Source organism: Bison bison, unplaced genomic scaffold (genome assembly GCF_000754665.1).
Source record: "Bison bison bison isolate TAMUID 2011002044 unplaced genomic scaffold, Bison_UMD1.0 scf7180017854252, whole genome shotgun sequence".
Taxonomy (NCBI): domain Eukaryota; kingdom Metazoa; phylum Chordata; class Mammalia; order Artiodactyla; family Bovidae; genus Bison; species Bison bison.
In genome coordinates this window covers 641,585-665,489 of record NW_011484825.1, presented here as the reverse complement: position 1 = coordinate 665,489, position 23,905 = coordinate 641,585, and the positions used below count along the sequence as shown (strand labels likewise).

Sequence of the window (23,905 nt, the reverse complement as noted above, 5' to 3'; positions counted from 1 at the left end):
GGAAGTTCACGGTTCACGTATTGCTGAAGCCTGGCTTGGAGAATTTTGAGCATTACTTTACTAGCATGTGAGATGAGTGCAATTGTGCGGTAGTTTGAGCATTCTTTGGCATTGCCTTTCTTTGGGATTGGAATGAAAACTGACCTTTTCCAGTCCTGTGGCCACTGCTGAGTTTTCCAAGTTTGCTGGCATATTGAGTGCAGCACTTTCATAGCATCATCATCTAAGATTTGAAATAGCTCAACTGGAATTCCATCCCCTCCACTGGCTTTGTCCGTAGTGATGCTTTTTAAGGCCCACTTGACTTCACATTCCAGGATGTCTGGCTCTAGGTGAGTGATCACACCATCAAGATTATCTTGGTCTTAAAGATCTTTTTTGTACAGTTCTGTGTATTCTTGCCACCTCTTTTTAATATCTTCTGCTTCTGTTAGGTCCATACCATTTCTATCTTTTATCGAGCCCATCTTTGCATGAAATGTTCCCTTGGTATCTGTAATTTTCTTGAAGAGATCTCTAGGTCTTTCCCATAGGAAAGACTGAACACATAGGGCTTGATAAATACTATCCAGTAATTTTTTATGTGTTAGATAGCTCTTTAAGTATTAGATAATATTTTGGAACTACTCCCCAGGAAAAAAAAATACATCAAAATTTGGCGTGTACTTTTAGGGTTCATAGTTATCCCAAAGTCTGTCTTTGGACTCCAGGTTCAGGGCCATTGCCATGAGTCCAGTTGACTTTCTTTTCCAGCAGTGAAACAGTGGTGGTAGAATTTCTTTAAAAAAAAAGAAAAGAAAATTCTCCTCTCTATTTTTTTTTCTCCTTTTTTAAAAGGATATTTTCACTGTGTTAGATTTGACAATTCAAGATAACTTCATGAAAATGTGTGTAATTTAAATTGTATTTACCAAAGCTGAAAGCAGAGAACACATAATAAAATATAAGGAATAAGGTAATCTTAGCTAAATCTCAGAATGATCTGTGACTTGACAAAAATACTAAGGACACCAAAAAGGACGTTTTGGCATGACTGGAGTTGAAATATGAAGTAGTTTTACTGTTTAAGGAAGATAGCGTGTGTTAGCAGATTATGGGAGAAAGTGGCACGTACTCTGATAAGTCTGTGCAGTAGCGAGGGAAAAGATACTCAAACTACAAAACACGCCATAGCAGTGAGACTTCCAGTGGTTTAAATAGTAAACGTGATAAATACATTAAAGAGGAAATTTAAATGGGTAGTTATATACTTCGGAGGTGAAAAAGGACTTTCTAAAGCACAGAGAAAAAGAAAAAAGTAATTCTGGCATCAGAAAGCACTACAAAATAGACAAAGAATTGAAACAGTATTTTTTGCAGAATATTTATATATTTTTACAGAATACATGATAAGCAAAGGATATCAGTGTCATTTAAGGAGCGCCTCCAAATCAATAGAAAAAAATAACAGCATTTCAGTAAAATATGTGCACGGTACATAGGCAGTTCACCAAATACACAAAACACACTCACACACATAAACACACATGGCCGCTTAGCATGGTAACATGTTTAGCGTCTCGAGCAGACAAGGAAATGCAGACGTAAAATGTAACATGCCAGTTCTGCTTGTCAGACTGTCTTTGTGTAATACACGGTGAGATTTAGTAAAATGAATTTGGGGATAGTTTGACTAGATACGTCAGAAAATTTTTAAATATACCAACAGCTCTACTTCTAGTAATTTACCCTAAATAATCTTATAAGCATATTGAAAAGCAGAGACATTACTTTGCCAACAAAGGTCCGTCTAGTCAAGGCTATGGTTTTTCCAGTGGTCATGTATAGATGTGAGAGTTGGACCGTGAAGAAGGCTGAGTGCCCAAGAATTGATGCTTTTGAACTGTGGTGTTGGAGAAGACTCTTGAGAGTCCCTTGGACTGCAAGGAGATCCAGCCAGTCCATTCTGAAGGAGATCAGCCCTGGGTGTTCTTTGGAAGGAATGATGCTGAAGCTGAAACTCCAGTACTTTGGCCACCTCATGCGAAGAGTTGACTCATTGGAAAAGACTCTGATGCTGGGAGGGATTGGGGGCAGGAGGAGAAGGGGACGACAGAGGATGAGATGGCTGGATGGCATCACCGACTCGATGGACGTGAGTCTGAGTGAACTCCGGGAGTTGGTGATGGACAGGGAGGCCTGGCGTGCTGCAATTCATGGGGTCGAAAAGAGTCGGACACGACTGTGCGACTGAACTGAACTGAACTGAATCTTATAAGTGCAACAGATAGACATATAAAGATACTGATCATCACGCTGCTTATCATAATAAAAATCTGAAAAATACCTAAATGATGACAGTTGCCTAAGTAAACTACAGCGTGTTCTTGCCCTGTACTTGCAACCAAGGTGTCTGTAATTTAGTAAGTGAACAAAAGCACTTTATAAAGTAGCATATATTGAAGGTACCTCAATTTTACACTAAAACGTCATAAATGATCATTCCGTTTTTTAAATTTCTTAAAATAAGCCTATATTACTTTTACAAAAACAAACTAAAAATTTCTTGTAAAAGTGAAAATTAAAGCTCAGTATGGTTGAGAGGATAGGAGAGCACTTAGGCAGTTTTAAGTGGATTCAAATAGGTGGGGCTGGGTAGGGCACTGAATATACTTGCAAAGAAGATCATAAAACTATTTACTTTCACTCATGTCCAGAGTTCTAGTGTGGAAGAGGTAAGAGAAGACTGCAGAGGTTCAGTATCCCGGTTTTCAACCAAGTACAGATTTTGTCCACTGCCAAGTGATGAGATTTGTGATAAATCCTGACGTGGTGGTAAAGCAAATTATTAAACCAGTCCTTTGTGAGCCCATGGGGGAAGAGTCTCAGAGATCATTAAGGGTCGTTGTAGATTTTCTAAGAATTAATAAAACTGATAATGCATAACTGACTTTATTTCCCACTTTGGTGAGGCCTGCTAGACTAGAACACCAGGGAAGTGCCATATACATAACATAACTGGATTTAAGCAAAGCACTTAACAGAGTGTCTTATGACATCCTTGAGAACAGTGTGGCGAGAGATGGGCTCAAAGGCTCCCCAGTGCCTGCAGCGTGAAGACCACACTTTCTAGGGTGGTGCACAAGACCATTTACAACCCAGCCTCTGTCTCCCCTTCAGCACCATTCCCTGAACCAATCATGCTCTTGTTTTACCTCCTTGTTTTTGCGCATGCTCTTCCCTCCACCTAGGATGCACTGCTGCCACCTCCGTGGTGCTAAGATGTTACTCATCCTTAAACCTCAAACTCCAGTGCCATCTCTTCCTTGGTGCGTTCAGGCAGCATCAGCTTCTTTCTCTGTCCAGCTGCTCTCTCTTTCTCCTCTGTCCAGCTGCTCTCTCTTTCTCCTCTGTCCAGCTGCTCTCTTTCTCCTCTGTCCAGCTGCTCTCTCTTTCTCCTCTGTCCAGCTGCTCTCTGCCCTCACTGTGGCACTTACCCTGTTGTGCTCCAATAATTTGTGTTTACCTTCCTCGCTAGACTGTGAGCTCAAGGGCAGGCCCTTTTATTGTTCCTCTCTGTATCCCTAGTGTCTTAATACAGTTCCCACTCCCATATAATAGCTGCTCAATAAATATGGCATCACTGGCTCAGTGGACATGAGTTTGGGCACGCTCCAGGAGATGGTGAAGGACAGGGAAGCCTTGCGTGTTGCAGTCTGTGGGGCTGCAGAGAGTCAAACATGACTGAGCAACTGGACAACAACAAAATATTTTCCAAGCGAATTTCTTAAACAGAAAGGGAAAATAAGTTGTATTGTGAAATTTATGGTTTAATTCTCTTGGTATTTATTTAAACAGGGTTCATTTGAAACTCTTCCAAACTTTTTTTTTCTCTTTTATTAAAATCTAAATCTAAAGCCCCTGCCTCTCTCTTAAAAGTTTTCTATTGTTGGTAAATTCCTACAGTGTAAAAAGAGCTATACATTACCAAAGTTTTCCTTCCTATCCATTCCATTGGAATTTTTCAGAAGAATCCTTCCCAGATAAGACTTAGCTCTGCTCTTTTCTTGGGGGTTTATCTAAGTAAAGAGCCTACACCCAAAAGGTGGTACCTTTGAAGGGTATCAGTAAACAGAGCCTTAAAGGCCCAGGAAAGCTTTAAATAGCATGACTGGTAGCGTGCGCGTTATAGTCGAGCAGACCTGGATCTGAATCGCAGTGCTGCCACCTAGTGGCTGGTGACCCTGGGCAGATCAGTTGATTTCCCTTGAGCCTCCATTTTCTCATTCGAGAAACAAGGATTAAAACCTGCCTCCTGAGGTTACAGAGGAGAAGCATTTAGCACAGGACCTGACACACAGCACAGTAAGTGCACTGGAAATAAATAACCTTTCATTGCCATCATCATTCTGCATCGTACTGCTTTCCTTTACAACAGGGGTTCTCCGCCAGGAGTGGCGTTGCCCTCCCAGGGAACACCCGACGGTATCTGGAGACACTGTTGGTGTCATGCCTCAGGGAAGGTCCCGCTCACCTCTGGTGTGTAGAGGCTGGGGATGCTGTGAGACATCCTCTCAGTGTCAGCAGTGCCGGGTTAAGAAATCTGCTTTAGACTTGTAGGCTTCTCCTGACCTAGAGTTGTCTTTAGAGAATCAAAGTGTAGAAAGGTGAAATTAAGTTTGGTAAAATGTTAATACTGAAAAGTATTTTAACCCTCATCTCAGTCTTAAATCCAGTGAAGGACTCATTCATTTTTACTTCATCATCTTATCTTTGAAAACAAGGCTTTCCTCAATGATGACAGTTACTCCCATCGCTGCGAATGACAAAGACTTTTGTTCGTTGTGTAAGTGGTGGAAATTCTAGACTAGAAGGATGACTGGCACCTGCGATACACCAGTCTGAGTGAAGTAACCACCAGGGCGTAAGGCACTGTATGTGTCTTTGGGTCTTTGCCATTGTGTTGACAGATAATGTACTTTCCTTCCAGGAAAAAAGCGTGACTACCAGAGTCTGGGGTGGCCCAGCCCGGACGAGTGCCTCAAGCTGCGCTGGGTAGAGCTGACAGCCATCGTGAGTACCTGGCTTGCAGTTTCTTCAAAAAACATTGAGTGAGTATCTTAAAGCTCTCCCGCTTTCATGGCATCTGTGTACCAGCGATCCCACTGGGCCCCAGCTGACTTTAGGGATGCCCTTCCTTGTCAGCTGGCTTTAGGGATGCCCTTCTTTGTCAGCAGCTGCCATGGAGTCATCCTTGCTGGGGTTGGTGGTTCAGAGGATGCCTGGAACGGACTCAGCTCGTGGCCCCGACACCGTCTGGGTGCCCTCCTCTCTGTGCCTTCTGCCCTGCGTTCTGTCGATCCAGTCACAGAGGACGTAGTTTAAATTAAAGACTGGCTCTCTCCATTAAAGCACAAAACCTCGCTGGCATCATGTGCCTAAAAAGGGAGTCAGAGCAAGTCCACATCTGTGAGCACCTACCAGGACACAAGCAGGCAGGGCCGCCTCTCTGGTAACTGCTTTTTCCTCCCTGGATGCTCATTCTTTTGTTGGCCTCTTTTTATTTTACCTTTTAAGCATTGCAGTTCCCCAAGATTTACCACTAAACCTTATTTTAAAATCATTCCTAGTCAAAGTCCAAAACTTCTGTCACTGATACGTTGACAGTCCCAAATCTGAATCTCCAGACCAGACCTTTCTTCAAATCCCTTGTCTCTCCAGTTGGCCTCTCTGCCTAGCTCTCTCTCCAGTACCTCAAGCTCAGGAAGACTAAACTCACCATTTTCTTGTCCATTCTCCTTTCCCCAAAAAAATCTTTGTTCTGTTTGTTTTCTATTTCTTGTTCTTAGTAAATAGCTCCCAGAAGTGCTTAGGCCCGAACCCTAGGAGTCACCCTCACCCCTCCAGTCCAGCCTGTTACCCGTTCTTGTCACTTTTACCCTTGGAGTGTTTTTCAAAACTACTTGCTTTTCTTCATCCCTGTTGCTGCTTTATTCATTCTTGCACCTCCTCAATCCATTCTCTCCATAGTACTCAGAATTGTTCCTCAGAAGTCAAATAATTCTTAAAATGCTCTAACAACTTGTAAATATTGCTGTTTACAGTGGCCCACAGAGCCCTTCATGATCTGCTCCCCACATGTCTTTCCATCTTCAGCTCTGCTCTCCCTCCTGCGAGGCCTTCACATGTGGTGCTGCCTTTGCCTCTGGTGGTGTTCTCAGCATCTTCTCCCTACCTGCTTAATTCATATTCCTCCTTCTGGTCTTAACATCTTTCCTCCTCAGGAAATCCTTCATGACCTCCCTCCCTCCTCCATCAGCACAGAGGCAATGTGCACCCCTCTAGGAAACTGACACAGCTGTGTTTTATCTTTTATAGCTCATCACATCTGTAATGACTGACTGTCACCAGACAGTGAGCATCGTAACAGTGGGGACAGGGGATGTTTGGTTAATTATTGTAACTCTGATACCTGACATGTGACAGAGTCTGAATCAATAATGAATGAATGTTTACATATTAATATATGGTCAACTTTTTTAAGTAGCTAGAAGCAAAATTTGCCAGTGTCAAATTGCCACACCAGTATATATGATAGTGTAAAATATTTGGCCAGTATATAGCAGGAAAATGACCACTTTGAAGCCATGAAGGGACGTGCTTACATCTTATACGTGGATACAATGAATAGCTGGATCTGTGTAACATTTACGGTCTAAACTTTAGGGGAGCTTTTCCTGTGGGGACAAGTATGCCTCTGTGCATAGAGGGAAAATGAAAGACAGGAACCACTTCTGGTTATTTATCACTGTCTGTACCCTGGAAAAGAAACCCTAGAAGAAAACCTACCTGGTTTCAAACCTCCCCAGTGAGAAAAAGTGGCAAGCAGCAGTGAGGAAATCAGACACCTTGATGCGTAGAAAGAAGGCAGCTTGAGAAAAGACTGAGTTCAGGACTCAGATCCCAATGCTGCTGCTCTGACCGAGGGCACAGCCTCTACTCATACGGTCAGCAAACAGTCAGTAGAGCACTGGAGTCCTTGTACCTATAAAGTGAGAGGCCGGACTAAGTAGCTCCGGAAATTGCTTCCATTTTGAGATTCTGTGGTGCCAGATAGTTCTATTTATATATCGCAGTTATGGTCAGCTAATGATTAATACTTTGTCCCCACCCACTTTTCTATGGCTAAGGTGGTCCTCTGCATTTTTCAGCATCACGGAACACATAGACTTTGCCACTCCAATACAGCAGCCAGCGATGGAACCTGTTTGCAATGGCAATCTCCCCACGAGCATGCACACCCTGGACCACTTGCAGGGGGTTTCCAACCGAGCCAGCCTACACTACACGGGAGAGAGCCAGTTAACAGAGGTGAGTGCTCGGCTGTATTCAGCCAGTCTGCAGTTTTTGCCGTACAGTTATGATGCAGCTGATAGCGAAAGCGCAAGTGGCCAGGCCAGGTTTTTTTGCCTTTTTCAGATGGCTGTTGTCTAGATGGCTTTAGGAAAAGCCTGATTTCTTTCAGGCCCTGTGACCGAACATATGGTTTTTTTATGACCAGAAAATGATAATTCTGATTCATTCCTCCAGATGGGTAGCATTCTGCTTGTCACTGGACAGAGGCTCTTTGTGAGAAATATTTGGGACAGTTAATGCTCCTGTTGACATTCTTAAGAAGGGAGGGAAGGAGGGCAGACCCAGCGTATATCTAGCAAAGAGTGTACATAGAAGAATAATCAGAAAGCATGCCACAAATATCCAGCAGTAGAGGATGTGTTCAGTAAGTGTTGGTGTAGATATAAGCTGGTGTACAATAAGAGCCATTAAGAAAGATGCATGAGAAGTATATTTATTGACATGAAAGCTGTTGACTATATTGTGTGAAAATGGAGGTGATAGTTTGCAGTGTGATCGCATAGTATACAGTCTGTGAGAGTAATGATACACGTGTACATAGAAAAATACCTGAAAGATACATAAGCGATCCTGACAGTGGTTGTGTCTGGGTGATAGAGTCACAAGTGCTTTTTGTTTTCTTTCTGTACTCTGCTTCTTGTAATGCTGTAACGGATGTGTTCTACTTGCCTGTAACCTGTGTTAAGCGAGAGAGGGAGAGGGGATGGTGATGGCCTTCAGTGTGTCTTCCACACTATGCCTTACCAACAGGACCACAGCAGGCGCCCCCAGATACAGCCTGCACCCACGGCACAGTGCCCAGCTGGGCGTCCGCAGCGTCGTCAGACCTCCCCTCACCGTCATTCCTCTAACCTGTCATCTCCTTCCCTGAACCAGGTGTTGCAGAATCTTGGCAAAGACCAATATCCACAACAGTCACTTGAACAAATTGGCACCCGAATTGCCAAAGTTTTGGAAAAGGTAAGTCACTCTGTAGGAAAGCTGTAAACCGTTATCCACTTTCTAACTTTTCCAGATCATTTGCCATTAAGTGGCCCTAACCTCTTCGGTTAGTTATTTAGCACTTGGTAACTAAAAGGATGACATGAAGTAACCCCACACAGAAGAATATTCTAATCATTTTTCTGTGACTTTTTCCATTACGTGGTTACTATTCTTTTTTGCTGCTCTGTTTACTTTCTGTGCTTAAATTTATGTGGTCAGTTTTCTCGTTTTTAGTCTACCATGGATAGATTCAGGTGATGCTACTAAGAACTTTGGAATCCAGGTGTGAGAAATAAGTCAAAGGTTCATCTTCCGGTGAATAAAGAATATTTGGTAGTTTGGATGGTGGGTGGGAACCATATCTTGAAGTATCTTTTTTCTGAAGTCATGAAACAGAATACAGAATATTTGCAAAACTTTGTTTTCTTACTTTATGGGTAAGAATCTATCCACTTATTATATGATATTGAGGAGGTGATATAACAGTGATTAAGAGAGTCTACCCAGCTTCCAGTATGGCCGTGGCAGTATGGTAGGGAAGGGTAATCACGTCAGTTTAAAGGGGAGGAAGTGCACACAGCCATCACTGTTCCATGCAGTTCTGAAATTCACATGGCCAGTTGTCACCAGTTCCCCCAGTTCCAGGGTAGGAAATACGCCTTGATTAGGGCCTGTTTTGGTTCCCTGGGGGTGGTTTCCTATTCTCATTCTCAGCTCTCCTCTAGAGGCTGCCTTTCCTTTTCCTTAGAAGTGTCCTGTATTTGCAGCTGAAGAGCTTTCTCAGCCTGCTGCCTTGGCACAACTTTGTAAAACTTTGTGGACTTTCAGATTAGAAGCCATTCCAAGAGGCAAAAGTCACGCCCACAGATCTCTTCAATAAGGCCCCTCTCTGCTTCAAACCGGAGAAGGCAATGGCACCCCACTCCAGTACTCTTGCCTGGAAAATCTATGGATGGAGGAGCCTGGTAGGCTGCAGTCCATAGGGGCGCTGAGAGTCAGACACGACTGACTTCACTTTCATGCATTGGAGAAGGAAATGGCAACCCACTCCAGTGTTCTTGCCTGGAGATTCCCAGGGACGGGGGAGCCTGGTAGGCTGCCGTCCATGGGGTCACACAGAGTCAGACACAACTGAAGTGACTTAGCAGCAGCTGCTTCAAACATGAGTCCAGGACAATACCTTTAAGATTCTTAGATGCCTTTTGTCTGACAGTCTGCAAGACTTAACTCAACACGCAGATCTTCCTGAGGTGTTAGTAACACAGGGTCCTACTGCTGTGTTTTTGATGTGATCTTGATCCTGAGGCCATAGTTTTACTGGTAGCATCTGGATTTGCTTTTTTTTTTTTTTTGTCAAAACCTTGTGCTGACCGGAGAAGCTAGTAATTGAGATGAGAAAGTTTCATTTTCTAACCCTGCAAGTCCCAGTTTGGAAGCATTTTCTCTAAATTCTGCTTGGAAACTGTGCAGTTCCTTGTTTAGTTCTCCTCTTTTAATGCTTTACTATGGGTGATGTTTAAAAAACCATTCGTCACTTTCTGCATTCTTCCTCAAAGCCTCCCTAGCCAGATCCGCAACATCATTAGGTATTTTCCTATACTCCACATAGAACCTCCCTGTTGGTTTTGCCAGTAGATGATGCCTCTCCTCCAGCCTGCAGGAGCAGTTTCCTCAGTGCTCTTCCAGCCTTCATTAATGGTCTTGTTGCTGTTCCTTCAGCAATATCCTGAACCCATTTCCCAGAGTACTGTCAGCATGCTCTAAGTTTCTGTTATGGCAGCAGTCTGTTCTTGATACCAGATATTGTTTTCAGTTACCTTTTTTGCTTAATAAATTAGACCAGAATTGAGTGGCTTAAAACAAAACTATTATTTGCTCAAGACCCTACAACCTGAGCTGGACTTCCTTCTGATCTGACTTGGAATCATCCATGCAACTACAGACATACGGAGTCTCAACTGGGGCTGGCCACCAAAGAATCTGGAGTGATTGGAATAGATGAGACACAGCTATACATTGTCTCTCTCCAAGCAGACTCTCCAGCAGAGAAGCTGGACCTTTTTACCTGGTGTCTCAGGGCTCCAAGAGACTGAGAGCAAAAGCATCCAGGCCTTTCAGAATCCATGCAGAGAGCTGGAACAGCAGCGCCTTTACGAGTGCCATCCGTCAAAGCAAGTCCCAGGGCAAAGGAGATATCCTTCACCTGCTGGTAGCGCAAAGACTACGGCCCATCTTTAACGATGGATCTTTAATCCACCACAGTGCCTTTCAAAAGGAGCAGCAATAAAACCGACAGCTTCTCAGTGGAAATGATAAAAACTAGAAGCCATTGCAATGACATCTTTAAGGTACTAAAAAAGAAAACTGCAAACCTAGAATTCTTTTCCAGCAAAAATATTCTTTAGAAATTAAAATGAAATAGATAGGTGTTCAATAAAAATTCAGAGACCTTGGCACCAGTAGGCTTGCACTGAAATAAAAATTAAAGGGAGTTCAGAAAAATGATCCCAGACAGAAATATGGACATGCCAGAAGGAAAGAAGGACACTGGAAAGAAAATATAAATGAAGACTAATTGTACAAAATGATAAGTGCACTGCTCTGAGGAGCTTCACCTTTATATATAACTAAAATTCGTGGTAGCATAAACGATGGCAGAAAAATAAATGGAGTTTAAAAGTTCCAAGTTTTAATTGGTATCGGCCAAGTCATAAAAGAAAGTTTGCATTGGACTGTAATAAGAATGTGTGTTTTAAGTTCCAGGCTAACTACTAAAAATGGTTCTAAAGTGTAATTCAGTGGAAGGAGAATGAAATAATGTAAAACATTTGATTAATCCAAAGAAAATTAAGAAAGGTAAAAAGTACATAAAAATAGACCACAGATAGTAAAATAGTAGATAAGTATATCATTAGTTCACTTCAGAAAAGATTTATAATTAAAGCATTTTGTATGGAATGGATTTTTTTAAATCCAACTATATGCTGCTTATAAGAGAAACTCTTCAAATATTAGGACACAGGTTGAAAATACAAAGATGAAGAATACATCATACAAACAATAAAAAAGGACAGCAGATACAGCTGTACTCTTATTTTTTTAAAAAAAAGCTTGAAGCAAGAAACAGAGAAGGGCTAAAATGAGGAAAAAATTTGATAATTTGAGATGATATGGAGCAACCAGAACTCTGATACATTGCTAGTGAGAATATAAAATAGTAGTTATTTGGAAGACAGTCAGATAGCTTATTAAAAAGCTAGGCATATATGATCCAGTATTTTACTGCTTGGTACTTAATCAAAAGTGAAAGTGTTAGTCACTCAGTCATGTCTGACTCTGCAAGTCCATGCTCCTCTGATTCTCCAGGCAGGAATACTGGAAGGAGTAGCCATTCCATTATCCAGGGGATCTTCCTGACCCAGAGATTGAACCCGGGTCTCCTGCACTGCAGGCGTATTCTTTACTGTCTGAGCCACCAGAGAAACCCCATGAAAACTATGTCCACAAAATACTTGTTAAAAAATGTTCACAGCAGATTTATTTATAACAGCCAAAAACCTGGAAACAGATACCCATCAATAGGAGAATAGATAATCAGGGTTATATTTATACAGTGGATACTATTCTACAAGAAAGATCCTGCATCCATATTGATGAATCTCAGAAATATTGTGCTATTAAGTCACTGGACACAAAAAAATGTATAGTGTATGATCCCAACTATACGAAATCCTAGAACAGGCAAAATTAACCTCTGGTCGTAGAAATCAGAAGAGTGAATTGCTTTGTCAGGGGAAGGGGTTGATTGGGAAGCAGCTTGAAAGGACTTTCTGGACTATTGAATGTTTTCTGTGTTTTTAAGTAATAGTCAAAACTGAATGTTATACCTAAGGTCTGAGCATTTCTATTTATATTATACCTTGATTTTTTTAAATGAAGTTTAGATAAAGGTTTTAGACCACCAGAAACTGAAAGATACATGTAATCAACAGACTTGCACTAAAAATCCTGAAGGGATTTTTTTCAGGCAGAAGGAAAACTATTCCAGGTAGAAACTCAGAAAAAAAAACAGAAAAAAGCAAAGAAAACAACAAGAGTAAATATTAAGGTATATGTAAATAAGTATGTTGATACAAAATAATAACAGTACTGTCTTCTGAGGTTACAGTTCATAGCAACAGCAGTACGAAAGGCAGAGAGGAATTACACTGACCGCTGTAGATGGTCTTAGATCCAGTTAGACATTTCATACTCATGTAATTGGCCTCACTTGGCATGGGCTTCACTCAGAAGGATAAGGGGCCAGGGCACCACAGCAGCAGCAGGCTCGTGCCTCCAGAATAGGCACGCACCTAGGCCAGGGCCATTCTCTGCCCACCCTTCTTTCCTGCCAAGTGACTCTTCAGGTGCAAGGGAACAAGTCAAATGGTTAAAAGTGAGGCCTGCCCTGACTTAAATGCTCTGGGCTCCATATGAGAACCAGTATCTTTTGTAACAGCCCCACATGCACGGAGCAGTAGAAAGGGACACGTTACCCACAAGAGCCATGGTGCCTAGAGGCTCCCAGCTGTGGCTTCCCACCAGGTGCTTGGAGTTGTTCCCCATCTTTTTCTTTTTTCTAATGGAAAAGTATCTATAGGCTATACATTTTACCAATTACACTGAAGTACAATTTTAAAAGTTTATAATTATAAAATTTTAGCAGTAGACTTGCAGTGAAACATGTCACAAGTGGTTAAGATAATTCATAATTCTCGGTGACGACTTCACTTGAGAATTTTCTTACCATCCTAAACATTGAGGGCAACAGTATGGTTAGAAGTAAAACAATAACTTTCAGTGTTGATAGAGAGACACACATTTGGTAAACAGTTCTTTTAGTGGGATTGATCGCACAGGTCCAGCTGGTTGGGTCAGCTGCCTCCCATTGCTGTTGTCCTCTCATCCTAGTGTGGGTCTGCGTTTGGGGTCAGTAGTCCTTACTCTAGACCAGTTCGGAGCAGAGACTCTTCTTAGGTGAGAAACATGGATTCAAGAGACGAGTCGCTTTAGTTTCACTGTGCATGAGCTAGTTAAGAGCATCTGGTAATGGTCCTTTTATCTGGGATAGACACAGCCCTTTAAATGATGCCTTTCCCAGTATGCAGAATCTGGCTGAAGGTCATGGGGCGTTTGACCTTCATCCAAAGATTAGAACCTTGTGATAAGCTGATAAGGCTGTTGGGAACGTGCACGCATATGCATGTGCAGTCACTCAGTTGTGTCCGACTCTTTGTGACCTGTGGACTGTAACCCACCAGGCTCCTTTGTCCATGGGATTTCCCAGGCAAGAATACTGGAGTGGGTTGCCATTTCTGCCTCCAGTTTTTTCCAGTCTCACCAGTCCAGTTACGGTTTACCAAGGTCATTTTTACTGTAAGCTGTCTTGCCTGGTGACAGCTAACATTTCTCCTTTATTAGGTCTTCAGAGAAATGGGGCTAGAAGGTAAATCCAACATGAGATTTCATTATAGGCTCACAGACCAACCATGACCTTATTAGCTTTTTAGCACAGTAGATCTCAGACTTTAGGGTACACTGCAGTCACCTGGAGGACTTGTTAAGACATATTGCTAGGCTTCTATGACTTCACTTACTGATTTAGTAAGTCTAGGGTTGGGCTTGATAATTTACATTTCTCATAAGTTCCCAGGTGACTCTGGGTGATGTTGCTGATCTGAGGATCACACCTAGAAAATGGCAGTGATAACAAAGCAAAAGCACGCTTTTCCCATTTACCTTTCACAAAAGAACAAGGATCGCCATATCCTCTCTGCTTCAGGTTTTAAAATACTTAGTCATTGTCCTTTATTATTTCTTGAAAAGCCCATCTGTAGTTGTCTCTTTAGAGAGTTTTTAGTTTGCATTACCATAATTGTCAGTAAATGTCAGCAGATGACACTGGTCAGACTCCATTTTAGGGTTCACTTGCAGACCCCTCAAAAAGCTGCCCAGCTTGCAGCCGAGGTTACTCTCGCGTGGTGGCCTCCGTCGAGGTCTCGCCTGCGGTGCCAGACGCACAGCACGCTGCCGCCATTGCCGTTGCGGTCTGTTTGCTTGCCAGGTTGCCACGCCGTCCTGTTTGACCTTGTGGGCTAGTGCAGAGGTAGTTCTCCCGTTTTTGTCCCCAGTTCTTTAGGTGGTGGCTTGTGAGCACTACTTTGTGCTGGTTGGATCCCCAGCCAGCCCAACTTGGGTCAGAGCCAAGCTGCTCCACCCCTTGTCTGATCCAGACCTAGTCACACACATGGAGTCCTGAGTACCTGTGCTTGTCTCCTGCCCACCCCTTGTCAGGCATCAATGCCGCCTTTGGCTCAAATGCATCAGCTACACCACGGGAATATGATTCTTGCCAGTCAGCCCATTTTCAGCCAGGTTTCTGGTCAGCTCCCATTTCATGGAAACTGGGATGTTTTCTCTTACCATAAGTTTGTCTGCAGCTTTCATCCATTCCTACAAGGGGAAGATTTATCCCGTCACACAGTGTCGAGCCTTTGCCATCAGTCTCTGAGAAAGTCAGCCCCCACTGAGGCTTCAGTCTTCCCAGCATCTCCCTCCCGTTCCATTTGTTTCATGGTGCTTTGGCCATTGAACCAAGGATATGAAAGTCTGTTTCATTGATGCTACTGCTCTGCAATGCACCCTGCCTCTTGTTTGAAGCCCAGCTCAACAGATACTTCATAGTTTGCACAACCCAGTAGAGCAGTTGTCTTGCTTTCACTCTGGAGAATACAGAACACATAGCAAGCCAGCAGGGCAGCTTTTCATGTATTTCTCCAAGAGTTCCCATAGCTCTCTGACAGCAGTCCTGGGGACTGTTCTCTACTCCAACCCCTGAGTTGACAGCTCAGGGATAAGGGATCAGGACCACATGGGCGAGTGTGGGAACCATCCTAGCCTGGAAGTCTCAAGTTCCATGTAAGAACCAATGCCTCTTGTAACAGTCCTGTAGCCTAGAGTCCAAGAGTTCTAACTAGGGACAGGAAATGTCACACAGGGGAAGACTCAGAGCTGGGTCTTTCTACCAGGTCATCGCAGTCCACTGGCAGTTCAGAGTCAGGTCATCTTTACCATAAGCAGTGTTGCCTAGTAACATGGGTGACATTCTGCCTTTATTAAGTTTCCAGGGGTACACAGCTGAAAACACAAGATTCATTTCCCATGAATACACATGGACAAAATATTAGGGTTTAGCAGTACAGGAAAGTAATAAAATTGAAGCAATAATTTATATTTTTAGTCTGTAATAAATCAAATATGCATGTTGTACTTTTAGCTAATCACTAAAAGAACAGTTAAAGAATGTATAATTAAGGGAAAATGGAATAAAAAACATTTGATTAATTCATAAAGGAGGCAAGGAAGACAAAGGAATATAAAACAGGTGGGTGAAATAGAATGCAAATAGTAAGGTGATAGCAATAAACCCAGTTTATCAGTGATCACAGTAAATAATACAAAAGGATTACATACCTCAATTAGAGTGCTCATCTCAGACTAGGTTAAAATGTTGAACCCAATTATATGCTGTTTGCAGATAACACACCTGTAATAAGATACAAAACAGCTGAAATTAAACAGATGGAAAAAAGATAACATCAAATAAATACTCATCAAAAGAAAGCTGTTGTAACTATGCTAATAACAGACAATGTAGAATTTAAGGCAGGAAGCGTTACTCTATAGATAAAGACAATTCATAATGATAAAGTGGTCAGTCCACCAGAATATTGAAAATTGTGTATCTATACAGAACCAGTGTCATAGTTTCACATGATATAGACAGACATTAAACATCGACAGATGTAAAGGGAGCAATGAATCCATGATCAAAATAAACTTTAACATACCTCTTAATAGGTGACAGAACTAAGCAGACAAAAAATATGATATAGAACATCTTGCGACTATACATACTTGACATAACTGATATTTCTATCATGCCACATTCAACTGTGACAAAATTCCTATTTTAAAAATTTATGTGGAACATTTACCATACTGATCACAAGCTGAATCATAAATTAAGCCTCAGTTAAATATTAAACCATTGAAATAATTTAGAGTTTATTTTCCAACCATAATGGAATTAACCTAGAGAAAAAGATCAGAAAAAAAAATAAGGATAGAAAATTCCCAGTGATTTTGGTGAGATTAATAGTGTACCTCTCCCTGGTGGCTCAAGATGGTGAAGAATCTGCTGGCAGTGCAGGAAACTCAGGTTCAATCCCTGGGTCAAGAAGATCCCCCTGGAGAAGGGAATGGCTACCCGATCCAGTATTCTTGCTTAAAGAATTCCATGGACAGAGGAGCCTGTTGGGCTGCAGTCCACGGGGTCACAAAGAATTGGTCACGACTGAGCAACTAACACTTTCACTTTCTGAATAACTCACAATTTGGTGAAGAAAGCAAAATTAGAAAATGTTTTTAAATGAATGACAATAAAGATTTTGTATATCAAAACTTGTGGGATGTAGCTAAAGCAATGCTTGAGGCAAGTTTGTAGCCGTACAAACTAATGGATATATTAACTTTAAAAAAACAGGCTGAAATTAGTGATCTATGCTTCTATCCCAAAAAGCTAGAAAAAGAACAAAATTAGACTGAGATATTTCTTGCCTCTGTTTGGCAAAAATTCAGAAGTTTGTTAGGATACCCTTGGTGTGACCTTGGGGAAACTGGCACTGTCATACACGGTTGGGAGAAATGCAAAATAGAATAACCTGAAAGGAAATAGATGCCTAGCAAATTATTTATCTAGCAGGATTATGCATTCATTACCCATTCATCCAGCAGTCCTACTTTTAGGAATATTTCCTAAAAATACAATGGCAAAAAAATTATCTGACAAAAATACCTATGCGTAAGACTGTTGATTGTAGCCTGACTTGTATTAGTGAGCAAAAAACAATCCAAATGCCCAGTAGTAGGGAGTTGACTGAATAAACAGTCCACTATGGTTGTTCACTGTGTGTGAAATCCACAGTGGAGGCTTCTGCAGCTGTCAAAATGAATGAGGACAATCTCTATAAACTTATATTAAATAATCTCCAGAATACAGCAAGTGAAAAAAAGAACAATAGAAAAAAACTATACCTCAGATTACTACTTATATCTTTTTAAAATAGCAAGTTGTAGGGAGGGAGAATATTTGTAAAAAGAAACGTATTTTCAAATGAAAAGACTAACTTTGAAAAAAAAATTTTAAATGCTGTCCCATGGAAGAAAGATAGAAATAGGATAGAAAAGACAGGAAACAAAGCTAGCTTTCCTTGAATCAACGTTTTTTTACTTTGAAACCAAATATTTTGCATAATTACAAAAATTTTTAAATAAGGTAATTCCTAATTAAAATTAAAATTAAGCATAACTATGCAGTCCATTGGTAGTAGAACCACATCAAGAGGAGCTATTCCAAGTGACTTTAAAACACAGTTATTTGGGTGTGCATCCCTAATGAAATTTACCCTAAGAACAAAGGAAAACCTTATACTGTTTTCAGTAGTACTGTTGCTAATAATGTTATTCTTTTGGGATTATAGCTGTATGTACTGCAAAGTAAATGAGTAATTTTGTTGGTGATTTGGAAACTGGAATTTTGAATATGGGTGAGAGAACATAGAGATGTGAGAACAATGATGTAAACATCTTTAGTCTTAAACTGAAAGTGTCAGTAAGAACTCCTGATATACTTAATTGATACATTTACACATATGCTGGCTTTATTTTGCTGAAAGACTAGAATCTGTGACTAGCCCAGTATTAGTAAGCACCCTCAGTACCCAGATTGTGGTCTTTAGATACTTTTCCTCTTTAAAACAAAGTCTATAATAAAAGACAAAGAAGGGCATTATGTAATGATAAAGAGATCAATACAAGAAGAGGATATAATATTCACAAACATAAATGCACTCAATACAGGAACACTTAAATATATAAAGCAAATATTAGAAGACCTAAAGATTGACATGGTTTTTCCTGTGATCATGTATGGATATGAGAGTTGGACTGTGAAGAAGTCTGAGCGCTGAAGAATCGATGCTTTTGAACTGTGGTGTTAGAGAAGACTCTTGAGAGTCCCTTGGACTGCAGGGAGATCCAACCAGTCCATTCTGAAGGAGATCAGCCCTGGGATTTCTTTGGAAGAAATGATGCTAAAGCTGAAACTTCAGTACTTTGGCCACCTCATGCGAAGAGTTGACTCACTGGAAAAGACCCTGATGCTGGGAGGGATTGGGGGCAGGAGGAGAAGGGGATGACAGAGGATGAGATGGCTGGATGGCATCACCGACTCGATGGACATGAGTCTGAGTGAACTCCGGGAGTTGGTGATGGACAGGGAGGCCTGGCGTGCTGCGATTCATGGGGTCGCAAAGAGTCGGACATGACTGAGCGACTGAACTGAACTGAACTGAAATAATAATGGGGACTTTAATACCCCACTTACATCAGTGGACAAACTAATCATCCAGACAGAAAATCCATAAGGAAACAGTGGCCTTAAATGACATTAGACCACTTGGCTTTAATAGGTATCTATAGGACATTCCAGGCTTCCCTGGTGGCTTAGATGGAAAAGAATCTGCCTGAATTGCAGGAGACCCAGGTTCAATCCCTGGATCGAGAAAATCCTCTGGAGAAGGAAATGGCTACCCACTCCAGTATTCTTGCCTGGAGAATTCCATGGACAGAGGGGCCTGATGGTCTCCGGCCTGTGGGGTTGCAAGAGTTGGACACAACTGAGCAACACACACACACACACACACACACACACACACACGTTCCATCCCCACACAGCAGAATCCACACTGTTTTCAGGTGCACATGGACTGCTGTCCCGAATGGACCACATGCTAGGACACAAAACTAGGCCCAGGAAATTTAGGAGCATAGAAATTATATCAAGCATCTTATCTGACCACAACAGTATGAAAACTAGAGATCAGTTACAAAAGAAAAATGGGAAAAACAGAAACATGGAGACTTAACAGCATGATACTTAAAAACCAACAGGTCAATGAAGAAATCAAAGAGGAGATCAGAAAATCCATTGAGACAAATGAAAATAAACAACTTTCCAAAGTCTTTAGGACACAACAATAACAGTCACAAGAGGGAATTTTGTAGCAATGCAGGCATACCTCAAGAAACAAAGAAAATCTGAAACAACATAACCTACCATCTAAAGGAATTAGCAAAAGAAACAGGGCTTCCCTGGTGGCTCAGTGATAAAGAATCTTCCTGCAATGCAGGAGACACAGGTTCCACCCCTGGGTCAGGAAGATCCCCTGGAGAAGGATATGGCAACCTACTCCAGCATTCTTGCCTGGGAAAGAAAAAGAAAAACAGAGCCAGTTGAGCTATTTCAAATCCTGAACGATGATGCTATGAAAGTGCTGCATTCAATATGCCAGCAAATTTGGAAAACTCAGCAGTGGCCACAGGACTGGAAAAGGTCAGTTTTCATTCCAATCCCAAAGAAAGGCAATGCCAAAGAATGCTCAAACTACCGCACAATTGGACTCATCTCACACGCTAGTAAAGTAATGCTCAAAATTCCCCAAGCCAGGGTTCAGCAATATGTGAACCGTGAACTTCCTGATGTTCAAGCTGGTTTTAGAAAAGGCAGAGGAACCAGAGAGCAAATATCCAACATCCGCTGGATCATGGAAAAAGCAAGAGAGTTCCAGAAAAACATCGATTTCTGCTTTATTGACTATGCCAAAGCCTTTGACTGTGTGGATGACAATAAACTGTGGAAAATTCTGAAAGAGATGGGAATACCAGACCACCTGACCTGCCTCTTGAGAAACCTGTATGCAGGTCAGGAAACAAGTTAGAAGTGGACATGGAACAACAGACTGGTTCCAAATAGAAAAAGGAGTACATCAAAGCTGTATATTGTCACCCTGTTTATTTAACTTATATGCAGAGTACATCATGAGAAATGCTGAGCTGGAAGAAGCACAAGATGGAATCAAGATTGCCAGGAGAAATATCAATAACCTCAGATATGCAGATGACAACACCCTTATGGCAGAAAGTGAAGAGGAACTAAAGAGCCTCTTGATGGAAGTGAAAGAGGAGAGTGAAAAAGTTGGCTTAAAGCTCAACATTCAGAAAACTAAGATCATGGCATCTGGTCCCATCACTTCATGGGAAATAGATAGGGAAAGTGGAAACAGTGTCAGACATTATTTTTTGGGGCTCCAAAATTGCTGCAGATGGTGATTGCAGCCATGAAATTAGAAGATGCTTACTCATTGGAAGGAAAGTTATGACCAACCTAGATAGCATATTCAAAAGCAGAGACATTACTTTGCCAACAAAGGTCCATCTAGTCAAGGCTATGGTTTTTCCTGTGGTCATGTATGGATGTGAGAGTTGGACTGTGAAGAAAGCTGAGCCCCGGAGAATTGATGCTTTTGAACTGTGGTGTTGGAGAAGACTCTTGAGGGTCCCTTGGACTGCAAGGAGATCCAACCAGTCCATCCTAAAGGAGATCAGTCCTGGGTGTTCATTGGAAGGACTGATGCTGAAGCTGAAACTCCAATACTTTGGCCACCTCATGTGAAGAGTTGACTCATTGAAAAAGACTCTGATGCTGGGAGGGATTGGGGGCAGGAGGAGAAGGGGACGACAGAGGATGAGACGGCTGGATGGCATCACCGACTTGATGGACATGAGTTTGGGTAAACTCTGGGAGTTGGTGATGGACAGGGAGGTCTGGTGTGCTGCGATTCATGGGGTCACAAAGAGTCAGACATGACTGAGCAACTGAACTGAACTGAAGAAGAAGTTAGGAAATAGTAAAGGTAGGAGAAGAAGTGAAGTGAAGTCACCCAGTCGTGTCCAACTCTTTGCAACCCCATGGACTGCAGCCTACAGCGCTCCTCCATCCATGGGATTTTCCAGGCAAGAGTACTGGAGTGGGTTGCTGTTTCCTTCTCCAGAGGATCTTCCCAACCCAGGGATCGAACCTGGGTCTCCCGCATTGTAGGCAGATGCTTTACCGTCTGAGCCACCAGGGAAGTCCGTAGAGACCAAACAAAACAATAGAAAAGATCAGAGAAACCAAGAGCTGGTTTTTTTTGAAAAGATAAAAGTGATTAAGACTTTATCCAGGGTCATCAAGGATAAAAGAGAAGGATCCAAATAATATAAAAAATGAAAGAGGAGAAATTAAAACATATCACAGAAATAGTCATAAGAGAATACTATGAAAATAAAGAAAAATAGAGAATACTATGAACAGTTATATGCCAAGAAATTGGATAACCTAGAAGAAATGGATAAATTTCTAGAAACATACACTTTTCCACGACTCAATCAGGAAGAAATAGATAATCCGAACAGACCAACTACTAGTATTAAAATTGAATCAGTAATCAAGAAACTACAAAAAATAAAAGTCCAGGACTAGACGGCTTCACAGGGCAGTTCTATCAAACGTACAAAGAAAAGTTAATACTTACCCCTCTCAGAGTATTCCAAAAAACTGAAGAGACGGCAGTACTCCCAAATGTATTCCACGGGACAGCCACTACTTTGTGTACGTGAGTATGGCCATGAGTTGTTGGTAAATTTCAAATCTAGGTGGTGAGCACATGGAGTTCATTATACTGTTTCCTTTATTTGTATATGCATTTGAAAATTTTCATTATAAAACACCTAAAAGGTGTAATCACAAAGGTGAGCAAAGAAATGGCATATCAAAAAATGAGTAGGCAAATTTTTAAAAATTACATACATCTTAAACTAAAAATATATTTGTGTAAGTAATTAAGTCATATACCCAGTGGATGAGTTAGATAGATTTAGCCACAAATAATCAGTGAATTGCAAGCTTTATGTAAAAAATTACCTGGAGTATTATAAAGATGAGGAAGTAAGCAAATCAACAGATTCAGGAGGCACCAGGTATCCCAAGCTGGGTAAATAAAAAGAAATCCACGCCAAGATGCATTATGGCAAAGACGAAAGATATCTTAAGAGCATCTGTTTCAGTCAGGATCACGTCAGGAAAACAGAAACAACATTACATATTTCAAAAACCAAATTTAATTTAGAGAACTGATGATAGGCAGACCTTGTTTTATTGCACTTCGCTTTATTGTGCTTGGCAGATGCTGCATTTTTTGCAAATTGAAGGTTTGTGGCAACCCTGTCTTGAGCAAATCTATTGGTGTGATTTTCACTTTCTCTGTGTCACATTTTGGTAATTCTCACAATACTTTGAACCTTTTCATTACTACTTCTGTTATGGTGATCCGTGACCAGTGATTTTTGATGTTACTGTTACCACTCACTGGAGGTTCAGCTGATTGTTAGCATTTTTTAGCAAGGAAGTATTTTTAATGAAGGTATGTACATAGTTTGTTGGGTGTTTTTTTTTAGGGCTTCCTGGGTAGCTCAAATGGTTAAGAATCTGCCTGCACGAGACCTGGGTTCCATCCCTGGGTCAGGAAGATACCCTGGAGAAGGGCATGGCAACCCACTCCAGTATTGCTTGGAGAATTCCATGGACAGAGGAGCCTGGTGGGCTCCAGTCCACGGGGTCACAAACGACTGAACGACTGACACAACAGCACATAGTTTTCTAGACACAGGGCTACTGCACGCATAACAGACTATAGTATTGAATGCGAACATAACTTCTGTATGTACTGGGAAACCAAAAGGTTTGTGTGACTCGCTTTTGCAATATTTGTTGTGGAGGTCTGTAACCAAGCAATATCTCTGAGACATGACTGTACATTGTGGTGGAGGCCTGAAAAAGAGAAAAAGAAGCACTTAGGTAAATCAGAGATATGCACTGTAGGGAATGGGAAGGCAAGCCCTTGGGGTTTCTGAAATCTAGAGTTCACAGGCAAGAACTCTGGGTGAGCTAGAGTTCATGCTTTGGAGGAGGGAACACGGGCTGGCCACTGGATCTGGAAGTGCTGCCCCCAAAGTGCTGCCAGAATGACCAACTGAAACAAAATGCCAACTGAGAGAAAAAGTCCCACTCCTTCTCTCCTTCCAGTTGCCTAGCACACATTTGCAGAACTTAACAAGAAGCCCGCTATCAAAGGAGAAATGTGGTTTGCAGTGTTCAGCCAGAACTTCACAAAGAAGATTGTACAATTTTGGATATGCATTGGAAAGAAAATAGCTTAAGAAATATAACAGCAGCCATTCATTCAACAAATATGTAGCAAAGGCCTGCTTTGTGCAAAATACTTTTCAAGGGCTTGGCATAAATCAGTGAAGAAAAATTAAGAGGGCAGGCAAAGATCTCTGCCCTCATGGAGACAGAAAGGACAGATTACCTATAGAGGAATGTGACTAAATGTTTCTCATCAGTTCAGTCACTCAGTCGTGTCCGACTCTTTGCGACCCCATGAATCACAGCACGCCAGGCCTCCCTGTCCATCACCAACTCCCAGAGTTCACCCAAACTCTTGTCCATTGAGTCGGTGATACCATCCAGCCATCTCATCCTCTG

The 23,905-nt window shown here is 41.6% G+C and overlaps 1 protein-coding gene across 1 annotated transcript in view; it reads left to right on the top strand.

Annotated features, from left to right (window-relative positions):
* The window catches only part of TTC17 (tetratricopeptide repeat domain 17), a gene marked incomplete at its 5' end in the record, with an annotated part of 128,678 nt that overhangs the window by 90,860 nt on the left and 13,913 nt on the right, over positions 1 to 23,905 (top strand). Inside the window, 3 exons of the mRNA XM_010856285.1 lie at positions 4,970 to 5,090; positions 7,191 to 7,350; positions 8,272 to 8,355. Coding sequence (XP_010854587.1) covers positions 4,970 to 5,090; positions 7,191 to 7,350; positions 8,272 to 8,355 — 365 coding nt within the window. The remainder of the gene's footprint in view (positions 1 to 4,969; positions 5,091 to 7,190; positions 7,351 to 8,271; positions 8,356 to 23,905) is intronic.